This window comes from Thunnus albacares, chromosome 11, assembly GCF_914725855.1.
Source record: "Thunnus albacares chromosome 11, fThuAlb1.1, whole genome shotgun sequence".
In the NCBI taxonomy this organism is placed as follows: Eukaryota; Metazoa; Chordata; class Actinopteri; order Scombriformes; family Scombridae; genus Thunnus; species Thunnus albacares.
The window spans coordinates 24079666-24093446 of NC_058116.1; the positions used below are offsets into that span (position 1 = coordinate 24079666).

Sequence of the window (13781 nt, forward strand, 5' to 3'; positions counted from 1 at the left end):
TACATTCACACTTGAACTCTCAGAATGACATTTTTACTGGGAATTTCCTACATTCTGTCCTTCACATTAGTAGTTATGATATGAACTACATGCACACAGTAACTGATAAAAATGGTTGTGTTAAGTGGTTAAAAAGGTATATTATACTAGTGATTTTACAAGTTTTAGCTCATTACCCACAAATTGTGTATTCCTTAATGAATCACCAATAATGAGAAGATTATTGATCTCCACGCCCATATCTGAGCACTGAATATGAAGCCAGCAGGTGATTAGTTTAGCATAAAGTCATCAAGATTTACATTAAAATTACGTAAATACATCTGCACTATGTCTTGTGTTTTAAACAAATGCAGATTAACTTAAAGAGTACGGTCTAGACCTGCTCTATGTGAAAAGTGCCCTGAGATGACTTTTGTTGTGATTTGGCGCTACATAAATAAAAATTGATTTGATTGAACTTCAAAACTAGATAGATGTAACTAATTTACACATTTTTATCTTTGGTTTGTTTGTTTTATCAAAAACAAAATGTAAAAACAGCAAGTTATGGTTTTAGTGGGGGACTGCATGCTGTAACTGTTTCTTGGCAAACAGTGGTCGGGTGCAGTGCCTTGTCACTAGGAAAGACTCTAGGAAGTCAACGCACCCAGCCAACTAATGGTTCCAGCATGTAACCCCCTGTAAAACTGCAACTCTCACAACAAAAATGAGACATTTTGAGACACTTGTAAATTTGTGAAATTTAGAGGTGTTTGTAGGCTGTTGTTTTAAATTTTGGACAAAGTAAGACTATTTGTTTCCCTCTGCTCACAGCTTTTATGCTAAACTAATCATCCCGTGGTTTTACAGCTTCATATTTACAGTGTCCTCTGCAAGAAGGCAAATAAGCCCATTAACAAAAATATCAACAAACTATTCCTTTAAGGTTTCATGCATAAGTCAGCAAGTACACTGTACTGTATATACAGTACAAAGTAGCTAACTGATAAAGTAAAAAGAGGCTTAAAGACTATACCACTGGTTTTAGCTCAGTACATCATACAATATTATTGCCAGCTGTTTTCCAAACCTACTGCTCAATCAGCATTTACATTATTGGTATCACATTTGTGGGAAGGGACTATTTTATTCTCAACTTTTGAATGCAATGCCTATCAGCAGCAACTTTCTCATCTTGGATGTCAGAGTGTCCTTGAAAGCACAACCAAACATATCATCCTGTGATGATCATAACTGAACTGATGAGTAAGAAAGAAAAATAAAAACAAAGATAAATAAAAAGACAAAGACAAAAAAAACATTAATGAAGATGACAAACTTTCCTCTATCACTATGAAGTGACTTTCAAAGCTCCAGCATACTCTATAAAGTGAAAATACACACAATTTGTAGATGATAGGCTAACACATGCAGAAACCTTTTACTGAATGCATTTTGTACTTTTTCTGGGTGAGTTCATCTTGGTTCATGCAGCTGGATGTAAAGAGCTGATCTTCCAGGAAGCCCTTCATGCCCTGGACTTGGTGCAGAGCCTGACTGTAGCTGTGTGGGGTTGGGAATCCGGAGGATCCCAGCAGACTCAGCTCTCTGTCAATGTGACACAGCTGCCGGTATAGATACTGGGTTTTGTTGCTTTTCTTCTGTATTCCATCCACTGCTGTCTTAGGATGCACACTAGCACTGTTTTCTGGAAATATACATAATTTCATAAAATTGTAGGCACATGTTGCATGTATGAGTCACTGTAATAGACTGAGGGGCGAATTCACAAAAGGATTGTGCACCACTAAACCTGCACAAATAAGACAAAAAGAAACCGTGTGATTCACAAAACACCTGCAAAGGGTGAAATGCACCCCTAACTGCGCTGCCAAGCAAATAGCGTATCAGTGCTCCTTTGCCATTTATAAGTTTTTAAATTAGGTAATATACATACATTTGCATGCAAATTGGCCTCTTTATATGCAAATGAGCAATGATCCAAAACAGTCCAATTGACAAAGACCAGTGTTAATAGCCACACGTAGTAGAGTGAAATTATTAGCGTCTTCAGAGAGTTGGTGGTAACTGAAGCGCATTAATAAGGTGTGTCATGCCCAGACTTTCCAATGATCATGGCACCACCTGTTTGAGAAGCTAATGAGGCACTGGATGATATTTTTATTTTGTCCTCCTCTTCAAATCATGCCATCTTCTTTTGCAGTTTGAAGGTGTGCGTTTGGAAAAACCGACAGCACTGACAGACTAGAATATTAAATCCCAAATACAGTTTCTCTCAGTCACATTTAAATTCCTTGCCTGAAGTTTTAGGGAATGCCTCTGCACTTTGTTGTTCAGGACGTGTAGCTCATGGTCTGAACATTTAATTTTTCTCTTTCTCTCTGCCATTGTCCTGCCTACTGTGTTCTTGGCGCAAAGGCAACATATATACTTTGCCACATGGATAATTACAATCAGACGCAAAACGAGGGCAAATTTCACTCAGCTGCAAAACTTATAGGCATGTTTGCGCCGAAATATCACTAGCACAATATCTTTGGTGAATGAGACCTTGAGATGGGGCAGATAGCGGTTGCAAGTGATGCACAATTCATGGTGCCATCAGCGGCTGCAATCCGTTCTTTGTGAATTGAAGCCCTTTCCCTGTTTTGCCAGCTTATGCTCAATTTTTATTCATATATTTATTTGTAGATAGAAATGTAAATAGACATTTTATTCCTGTCTTTGTGAAAAGCTGAGACATATTGTTAAGATTAGGGTTTCCTGTCCACATTCCAAGCTAAATAGATACATACTACTGTACTGGAAAGTAAAATCTGTGGAGCTTACAATCATAGTCGATCATTAATCAGAAAATTACTATTTTTTAGCATCTAACAACTACAGCTTCTATGAGGCTTTGACAGAACTACTGTGACTATCAAAAATAATCAGGTATGCTGTGCAAATACTTCTGAATAGCAAAGAACCCTCTACAGCTAATGCAAAGTGAGTTAAATGGAACTGAATTTACTAGTAAGTGGTGCTGAATGTGGACAGAAACTGAGTATCAAGTGTTACTTTTTTAAAAGGAGTGATGAAAGCTCTTCATCACACCAACCTCACTCCATACTATAACTATATATATATAATAATAATGTACTGGATCTAATAAAGACAGAATTGTATAAATGTCACAGTATCCACTATCCACAAAAGGACACACCTGGTAGCTGAGACTGGACAAAGTTGTGAAGGTTCTGTGTTGTGGACTGGGTGTTGTCACTGATTTTGTTGTTCTGTTTGATGAAGTCTTCCACCACAGAGAGGACAGCATTGATATCAACTTGTTGTCCTGGTCCAAATTCAGAGTCTGTGCATGGGATGTTGCTTTTCACAGTCTCAGAGAGTGAGTGGGCGATTCTTGTGATATCCTGAGAGGGTAGATTTTTAAATATACAGTACCAGTCAAAAGTATGGACACACTTTTTCATTCTAGGGGATAGCAAGGTGTGTCCAAACTTTTGATTGGTATTGTATGATTTTTACATATAGAAAATGACATCTAATATGCAGTAAATGAAGCACAGTGTATGTGTCCATCACTATTTTGAACATATAAAAGGAGTGTCATAGTCCACACAATGTTTATTATATCACTTGGATGCTGCTTATTTAGCAGCCCTTAAGTATTCTGTGTAAACATAGAAAATAGCTACCTACAGTAGATGAAAAACATAAATCACCTACCTTGATGACACTATCTAAAGTGACAATGATGTTCATGTTGGCAGTGGCAGTCTGTGAGGAACGAGTCTGTGAAGTATTCTCCTGCTCAAGTGCAATCGGTTTTTCTGGCTTGCGCTTGCAACAAGATGTCTCCCAAGGACGAGTGTTTCTGAAGATGCTAACAATGAGAATATTCAATGGAAACATCATGAGAGAACTCTGAACTCCAATCATGAACTGTTGCCAGGTGAATTCAAAGTGACCTGGGAACAGAGAGAGAGAGACAGAGAGATTATTTTTAAATGCTTTTGCCATCCACAAAATAATAAATAAGGTTTGTGGCTCGTCCATAAAATAGAGAGCGATGCCATTCTCAAATAGTACATAAAATAGACTACTGCCCTTTTTTCATAGAATAAATTGTGCTGTAATGAAAATGTGTCGTACCCAGGTCCATAGTCTGCTCAGAAGGGTCTGTTGGGATGCCATAGAACATGATGCTAGTCAACATGGTACAGAGCAGTAGGGAGAAACAGCAGGACACTCGCTGAACACAAGTGAAGGTGCTGCTAGGTGGTCGACTTATTACAGAGTACCAAAGGTGTCCGTCACTGAAATCCCTTGTTGTTTTCATGAAGAACAAATTACTGGAGAATAAAAGCAACAAGGTGCAGCACTGTAGTATAAAACATTTTCAAAAACATCTTCATCATCAAACCTTAACCTTTTATTTTATTTTATTTATCGCAGAACCTTGGCACAGCTAGCTGTTGAGTGCCAAAAGAAAGAGCCATAAATCCTCAGTAATTTATCACCTCAGTGTCTACACTTAATATTTATAGAGGCTAAACTGGGATTAGATTAGATTAGTTTTTCACCTTTTATTTCAATTCAGTTGAATTAAATTCAAATAAATGAATAGTCCCACTTCACACAAAAATGTGTTTTATTGTTACTTTACTTGGATGTTTGGCTTTCACTGGGCAGAGTTTACCACTAGAAGGTTCTTTTCATCTGTTAAAGGGGGAAAGTTTCTCTGTGTTCTCCTTAAATCTGAATTTTAGATGTGTACCTACGAGCATAATTTGTGACATCATAACTATAGTGTGGAAGCCAATTGTGGTCTAGTACACAACTTACACAAGTGTGACATGGAAACTTAAAACCTCAAACGCACAAACACTGAGAATTGACTTTTCAGTGAAGTAGGAGACATCTTGTATCCAGCAGATAAACTTTACATTTTTAAGTGAACAATATGTGCATATTTATAGATTCTGGATTTTGCAATGAAGTGGGTGTAGATGCCATTTTCAGAAATTGTACCTTGGTAGTTGAACTTTTTTTTGTGGGAAAACATAACAGAGTGTATTTGTATGTATTTATGTATTACATGTATGGATGGGGATCTGTCTGTCCTTGACAATAAATGTAATAAATAAATAAATTAAACCAATGCATTTCAGACAGTCTGCAGATACTGTGTCTGCAGATCCCTTCTCCATGCAATTCTTATGTCTTCTCTCACAAAACAAAATACACAAGTGTTGGTGATTTTTTTAAAATGTTGATAGCCCCTCATGAGCATGCAAGTGGGGCTCAGTTGAAAGCTACATCCTACCTGCTGGTTTTCATATGTGACTTTGACATATCAAATCAAAAACTGAGTCTGCTGTACTCGCCATTATTCAAACTAAAGTGTGAAAAAGCCATTGCATTTCATTTGCATTTAATCTGTGCTCTTGGTATTCAAATTCAAATGAATGATGATGATGAAAACTTGTTTGGGTTTCACATTCAGCCTTTAGACCATAACCATATGTTTGTATGTATAATTTTGCTGCCCAGAACCTCAATGCTTTTAACTTACCTGAACCTTTTCAAATCCATCTCTGTCGAAACAGGAAAAACTTTATCAAGGGAACAATCCCCCATGTCTATGGCCAGCCAGGAGTTGCACAGAAAATGCCATTTCTGCCCAGTCTGTAAATCCTGCACCAGGACATTGCTTACATACCTAGGACAAAAGCATAAATGTAAAGACTCCTCAGCTTTTACATTAAAAATTAGCTTTATTCACATGTGACTATGTCTGAAAGTTCACAATTACACCCCAGCTGACTAGTACTGGCTAAAATGTCAACTTTGCGATATTACACTAACATGATCAAATTGCTTGCTAAACAGACCGCAAAGAGAGCAAAATTCTTTGTTACTCTGTAGGAAATGACACTGTGTTCTAAGTCTAAGGGCCATATTTTCATGGAGGTGCAACGACTGGTGCAAGCAGTGCTCCGACTGTACATGTGATGCACATGTTTGTTGTTGTTGTTGTATTTTGGTTGAAATTTGGTCCTAGATGTTGCCCTGAAAACAGACATCTCAGAGCCACATCTATTTGTGACGCAATGTCCATCTGCGGCTGCTTTGGTGATTTAATCAACAGGATCAAACTAAATACTTGCTGCAGACATGCTGCAACAACAGATTAATTCTTAAAATATAAATAATTTATTTCAGTTAAACAATCTAAAACCAAAATCGGCACAAAAAATCATGTTTAATGTGGTTAGAGCAGGAAAGTCAGTAAATCAGTCTGCATTGATCTATAAATGAATGTGGCTGATTCTTACAGTATCTGCTGTCCACAGCTGATTTATACTGTATGAAAAGTTTCTCATTCAGTTCATGAAATCCCTGCAGCATCTGAAGGCAGCATGACAGATATGTTGATAAATCTGCAGCTGAGAGGTGCCGTGCCAGAGTGCAGTGCCGTCATGCACGGCAGTTCACTGTGTTTACCTTCATTAAATTTTATATTCTGTATTTGCCTACCAGGCAGGATGCCTCCCTGAGTTGTTGTGCCACAGCCTGATGCTCTGCAGGTCTCCCAAGAAGAAGGGGGTAGTTAGCAGGAACATATCCACCGCACCTCTCTCAAACACACATTTCTTTGGATCTGTCAGATGGTGTGGCTCACTGTTTCCTTCTGCGCCCAGCAGAGTTATTGTCACCTAAAACAGTTAAGAACTCTGAAAGTTAAAACTCAAGCTTCCGAACCTGAGATAAAAGCAATGTAAATTACATATAAACCAAGTAAAAAGAGAGTTAATAGCTAATACTAACAGCAATCATTTGACTAATGAACAAGTAGCTGAAAGAACCCCACTTTTGGCTATTCAGTGCAATTAAATACAAAATGCTACAAGAGACCAGTCAGAATGAGTATTTCATTGTCTCATGAAATCTCATCAGCAGTCCCAGAAGTCCAAGAAACTGTGTGTGTTGTGCACACAAGCGAATATTGTAAATGCAAGAGGATAAAACAGCACACATCACACAACAAAATGTAATCAACGACACTCGGGGTATTCTCTAAGATAGACAGAAATACAAGCACTCAGCACAGTAACACTCCACTATGGTTTACAATAGTGATTATAAGAAAACCAAAGAAAAATAAGGAGTGGAAAAGACTGAATGAGATGTTGGTAAAACATTCCTCAAAAGATTCAAGTGGTGAATCAAAATGAACAAACCTGAGTAAACAAGAGAGCGATGAAGAGCCCTTTTCTCATCCCATTTTTAGATTTTATTTTAGCCTTCCCTTGTGAGTTTTATTATATAAATAGGAGATCAAATAGTTACAGGAGAGCATCATTTTTTCACTAGCTTATTCAGTGAAATTAAACATGTTGACCCTTGCTATTAACAGTTTGAAATGTTATAAATATGATCAGTTCTGCACATGCATTTGTTTACATGTATCACTTTCATCACAAAAAACAAACCAGCTGTGCATAAAATGAGAGCTTAGCAGTGACACATAAAGCTGTCTCCCCCTTGTCAATGAGCAATGACTTTTACCCATTTAATGATGATTAACTTAATTTAATTAATATTGCCTCCTAATATACACTCATTACCTGCACACTATTTAATTTAAAGTGTCCAACCTGTCAGTGCAATTCAGGCACAATATAATTAGTTTATGAGATATTTGATGTCATACATATTGGGCTACAACATCATCTGATCTAATTCATGTTTATATTCATTTCCCAGCTTAAAACTCTCAGTAGTTTAAAAGCTGGCACCTCTACCTATTTTGCTCAATCAGCTGCAGTGGTAATAATTGTTCATGTCACCTTGCACTTAAAAGTCAACTCAGCTCTGCATAAAAGCGCTTACCAGTACCACAGAGTGAGTGCATGTTGTACACAGCTCTCTTTTGCACATCAGCAAGCACTGGATTTTAAATAATGTGTGTTTTGTTATTTAACACTGTGCTCTCTTTGGAACAGCTGTCTGGACATCATGCAGTTGGTCTGATTATGACATCATATCCAGTAGGCGATATGAGGGGGGATGAGGAGGGATGCTATTGTCCTTGTTAGCAAAATGACCAAATCCCCCTTGTTAACCTGCCATCCCATAGTAGCAGAGAGAGTGCAGGGGCAAAGGGATTGTTTAGTTGAATATGTTAGTCTAATCTGCCTGACTCATTGATCCTTTATCTGACTGAGGTTTGTGCAAGTTTGAATATATGGCCCCAACCACAGCTTTGAAATATAAGTGACCTAACTGTGCTGTGTATTGATAAATCCATGGTGCTGTCCGTGGTGCTGAAAAAGATCTTTCATTGTGCATTTCAGTATGACTTAACTGGCAAATTCACCTGAGAGGAAGTGGCGGCTGCTCTCCGATGACCAGTGCTAACACTCAACAAGTAGCGGTACTCATCCATGGGGTTGTTGTCTTCCAGCACACTTACCTTCACCTGCCCACCAGCCAACAGGCAACAAATATTAGATAAAAATATAGTGGAGGCACTTTCAAACAAAACAAATATTGCAAAGACAGAAAATTTATTAGAAAATATGTTAAAATCTTCTGAGGTGTTTCATGTCACTGGGAAACTGACTATAAACGAGGTACTCTTACTTGATTTATGGAGATATACTGTACCTTGGCGGTGTCTTGAACGTCTTTTCGTCGCGCCCACACAACCACCAAAAGATAGGCTACAAAGATTGCCCCCACGAAACACACAACCACAGGATTTTCAGTAAAGGTCCCAAACAGCTCAGCAGTGCGTGATGGGTCAACAAGGTTAGGAGTGACAAAGAAAGAGCTTCCAAAGAAGGTTAAGTGGTTGCAGAGGCACTGGGTGACTAAATGCGTGGTCTGAACACCAACCTTCAAAGACAACAGCACTTTGTGTCATTAAAGTATGGGCAACATACTATGCATGGCATGCAGATTGAGTAACTTCTACTTACCCTGCATCCATAATCACTCCAATCCAAAAGTGATTCATCCCAAAATTTACATGCAGTAGCAATAGCGGTTATTGACAAATTGGCATTGATGAATTTTACTCCTGGGCCCACTATGGGCCTCACTACAAGGTAATGCGTTCCAGTGTTTCCCTTTAAGTTCTCAGGGTCTAGTAGCCAAGTGTATCTCTCCTCTGTATCACACACACACACACACACACACACACACACACACACACACACACACAGTAATACATCAAACATCTAATTTAAAAAACATTAGAGTTAAAAACATCCTGTCTCCACCACTGAGCAAAGTGATTCATTACCTTGTGTTGTTCCCTGGTGAGGCATCTCTGTCATGGCTACATAATTTGTTTCGGTTGGGTAGTCCGTATGACCAAGGAACAGTTTGAAGGGTAAAGGCTCCTCTGAAGGCACCATCTTTAAAAGATATATCGACATAGTTGCAGCAAAAGGCATAAGTGCAGAAGAAATAGACCGAAATAATTTCAAATCCTTAAGATAAAATATTTCATAATTTCATTTCATGTGTTTCCAGTTTTTTTCATTTTACATGCATACTATCAAGATACAAAAATTGCAAAATTTAAAAATATATAATCGTAGCAGTGGTGGAATTTATGCTGTTAGCAATAGTGGTGATGGTTTTGATAGTAGTAACTTGCTTTTGCCTTTTACTCATGTGCTTAAAAGATAGGTTCACTTTTTTTTCTTTCTCCCTGAAGTGAATCTATTACAGTGGAAACCTCTTATAGTGATCATGGTTACAGTGATCAACTGCTTATGTGGATCAAAAAGCTTGGGGCAGCATCCTATATAGAAAGTGTATAAATGCTGTTTACATAATTTGCTTATAGTAATAAGAAGTCCGCTTATAGTGTTCATTTTGGGTATTTTCAAAAATAACAACATATGGAACAAAAAATTACAACTATGGTAATTCTATTCTACTTTACTGTCAGATGCAGCAGTGAAACTAGATTACTGTTACTGTACCATTGTACTGTACCATACTGTATAATACTGTACTCTACCGTAACTTAGGCCTAATTATTATTTTAACTACAGTAAACTAGACTATATTTTATACACAGTACAGTAATTTAATTTGTAATTTGAAAAGCGTTTGAAACAGCTGTACTCTAACAGACAAAATTCACTAAATAGCAAAGCTGTCCATTTCATCACTCTATATTCATGTGGCAAATATACAAATATCAAATATGTGTTTAAAAAAGGGTATAATAATCATCCACTTATAGTGTCCGCGTCACATAAATTTTGTGTTGCTCATGCTGCTTGTGAGCGAGCACGAGACTATTGCAAGTGATGTCTTTTCCCTGGCGTACGCTTCTCATAATAACATGAAAGATCTCTCCGCTGCACGCTCGCTCACACACAAATGCACACACACACACAGCAAACACACAGAGGCTACTGTTGGGCTGTGGCCACTGGCTGGTGACAGCCAATCTGCAAAAGTATTCATTAATTAACCACCCAAACCTGACCTGACTGCAAACCACCAACTTTTTTGTCATAGTGTCCAAGTAATTGGTAGGAAATTATTTTGTAAGAGCTCATTATACATCTATGTTTATTTTACATACAGTGGAGATAAAACATCTTACTGGACCTTTAACACCAATGTAGTGTCAGCTGAAGGAATGTCTATGTTTGTTGTGCTGTAGTTCCTCAGGTCCAACACAGAAGTGTTCACCTGCTCTCCAGCAGGCCTTGGCAACATAATCTATGGGCCAGGAAAAATGTCAGAAAACAGATCAAAATATAGGTTCACATTTAGCTTACAACTGTAAAACAATTCCAAGGATTTAAAGAGACTGTCCTCTCAAGAAAAATGACAGAATCAGTCTTTTCAGGAAGTGCCCTAAATCAGTATCTGTTTACATCCAAGTGAAAAAGCCATTTAGAGGCCATAGAAATTATGATGGGAGCAAACAAGGAAAAGAGGCGACATTACTGTAAAGCGACAAAGTCTGCTTAGGGAGGTAAGGGTGGGTTTCTATTTCCAACTGCAACTGAACATTGTTTTTCTTTTCAACCACGACCATGATTGTCCCCTAACCTTAGCCACGTGGTTGTTATTGTAACCCAAACCACGTTTCCCTAATTTTAACAGAGTGCTTATTTTAATCCAAACCACAGTCCCTCTCTAAACCTAACCAAGTCGTTTTAGTACCTAAATCTTGATTGTAACCATTGTCACATCACATCATAAAACAAATTTATATTTTTCAACAGTGATTTTAACAGTTTTGGAAGGTACAGACAAATGTCATACTACCAATAACTTCCAATAGGAACATCTGAAAACGCTTGTGTTGCTCTGGAGTGCATAGACCAATGATGTATTTTGTTGTTTAATTTGGAGAACTTGTCGGGTGGGAGGAGCACTGAGTTTATTTGTAATAGAGAAGAGAGTCCCAGTTTTCCCTGTAACAGTGAACCAATATGTTATATATTATGATTCTGCTCTTATTTTTGCTGCTATTATTCTGTTCGTCATTGCAGCCAGTTTCAAGCATCTCTTGTGAAGTATCTGGTGCATCTTTTGCCAACCTAAAAAGAGCATGGTGCACTGCACACAGTTGTTGTCATGGTACCAGGAACAAATTAAACTAGAAAACACCAAACTTCTGAAGAAATTCTCAGTGTGCTGGCTACTTGGCACGGCCGCCCCCCCAAAAGCATACTCTGCCACGGGCAAGTCGCAGGCTGAAAGGCAACAGGCAAAAGTCAAAGCACAGGTGGCGCAGTCAGTCTCTTGTGTTAAAACAAAGAGTGGATGGAAGGGGGATGGAATGCAGGATTACAAGAGCCATGCTTACATCTTCATTACCAGCACACCTAATAATAAGTATGCAGAATAATAACAGTTGTGCTTTGCACCTTGGGTGCCAGCAACCACATTGATATGCATCACAGCAGCTCTTGGTGTGATTCTCTTGTGTGTAATTAACAATGTGGCTCCACTTTAATCAGAGACATCAGGTTGGAAACCTACCTACTGTATGCTGCATTTGTTACTTCAGCATAAATGCAACCAAATGCAAAAAAATAAATTCTCAAAGATCCCATCCCTGTTTAAGACATATACAAATAATTTGCTTTGAAAAATAATATGTTTTTTCCACAAATTGTCTAACTCTGCATATGCATAGTGAAGGTCGAACATCCGACTGAACAATGAACAGAACACATTTTTGATTGGAGGAGGACTTTAACCAACTTTGTCTTGCTTACTAATATTTTATATAAAAACAGGTGAAGTGCTTAATTCAAAATACTGCAAATGAAATAGTGTTCCCACTATATGCTGTCAAGTATCAGACATAGTTTCCATTTCATTTTCAGTTTTCAGTTCTTCTCTAAGGTCCCTCGGGTCAGTGTGTTGTTGAAACCGAATTCTGTTTTTTTAAGCATATACTCTTGTCCTCCCTGGCTGGCTAAACTGATGCATTTCAAAACATCTAACCTTACAAAGAACATGCTCGCAATAGGAGTGCATATTATAGAACAACTCTCAGATGCTACAATGTTACTGCACTGACCTCTATATCCTCATTCAAGTTTTTCACAGGGATACTGGAGCCATCTTTTGTTGTGAGGGATAAACCACCTATTAAGCTGCTGATGTTCCCTCTTTCATTCCAGGAAAACGGATTTTTATCTAAACTCAGCATCTGCAAAGGTTTTTAAAGAGCAAAATACATTTAAACCACAATAACAGAATAGAAAAAGTAATTCAATTGGTGAAAAAGTAATAAAAACTTGAGCTCTAACATGCACACTGGAACTTGAACTCGAATAAACACACACTCCCATTAACTTACTCGTATATCCACTGGTTCTTCTGAAGGAAACAGGTTTGAAGGTAGGGTTGGGAGAGAAAATGTGGGGCAGGAACAGTTGGGAATATTTATAGACTCCAGGCGCAATGTTGCTGGTGTCACTCTGGGAGAAAAGATAAAAAAGAGATTATGATTTAAGTTATGCTTTTTGTGTTGAATTTTAGGTTGCTAGTGTTCTTTGCCAGGCCTATTGGTCTGCTGGAATCATTCTTTGAGGGATCTTGCCCCCAAATGTTTTTTTAGCAAAAAAACCTAAATGATTTCAACAGTGGATGTGCAAGCCAGAAGTCTAAATCTTTACTGTGTGTCATTGATTTGGGGTGTTTATTTCATATTACTGCAGTATCGAACAAGAACAAAACGTTAATAAATTTGTCCGGTCAATATACAGCTACAGCCAGATGATTAGTGTAGCTTAGCATAAAGACTGGAAACAGGGGTAAACAGTAAGCCTCGCTCTGTCTGAAGGTAACAAAATTCGCCTACCAGCACCACTAAAGCTCACTAATTAACAGGTTGTATCTGAAAATGATGGGTTGAAGTGTGCTGCACTATCTCTTGGCTGGGCAAAGTAACTTCCTGAAGTTACAGTCCAGCACATAAGCAACAGTTTTTTGATATGACATGTTAATTAGGGAGCTTTACAGGTGCTGTTAGTCAGTTTGGATAAAGCCAGGCTAGCTGATTCCAACCATTGCTTTAAGTACATACATCTATGTTGAAGGAGAGTAATTATACCCACATCACAAAGGTACGAGGCTATTAGAAAGCAGCATGGCAAAAGTAATGCCTGCACACTTACTCCAAGCCACAAGATTTGATCAGGACAATGTTTAGATCCTACTCAGATCTTTGTCAGGTCAAAAAAGTAAGAATATCTATGTCACAACATGTA

General features: G+C 38.0%; 1 protein-coding gene across 1 annotated transcript in view; it reads right to left on the reverse strand.

The window, feature by feature from the left end:
• LOC122992646 (polycystic kidney disease protein 1-like 2) overlaps positions 1-13781 on the reverse strand; it is a 47000-nt gene that overhangs the window by 12687 nt on the left and 20532 nt on the right. The window contains exons 18-30 of the mRNA XM_044366509.1: positions 12869-12989; positions 12587-12718; positions 10651-10764; positions 9320-9434; positions 8994-9184; positions 8680-8910; positions 8390-8491; positions 6547-6725; positions 5582-5728; positions 4159-4358; positions 3733-3974; positions 3209-3416; positions 1421-1657 (exon numbers count right to left, since the gene is read on the reverse strand). Of these exons, the coding sequence (XP_044222444.1) occupies positions 1421-1657; positions 3209-3416; positions 3733-3974; positions 4159-4358; positions 5582-5728; positions 6547-6725; positions 8390-8491; positions 8680-8910; positions 8994-9184; positions 9320-9434; positions 10651-10764; positions 12587-12718; positions 12869-12989 (2219 nt within the window). The remainder of the gene's footprint in view (positions 1-1420; positions 1658-3208; positions 3417-3732; positions 3975-4158; positions 4359-5581; positions 5729-6546; positions 6726-8389; positions 8492-8679; positions 8911-8993; positions 9185-9319; positions 9435-10650; positions 10765-12586; positions 12719-12868; positions 12990-13781) is intronic.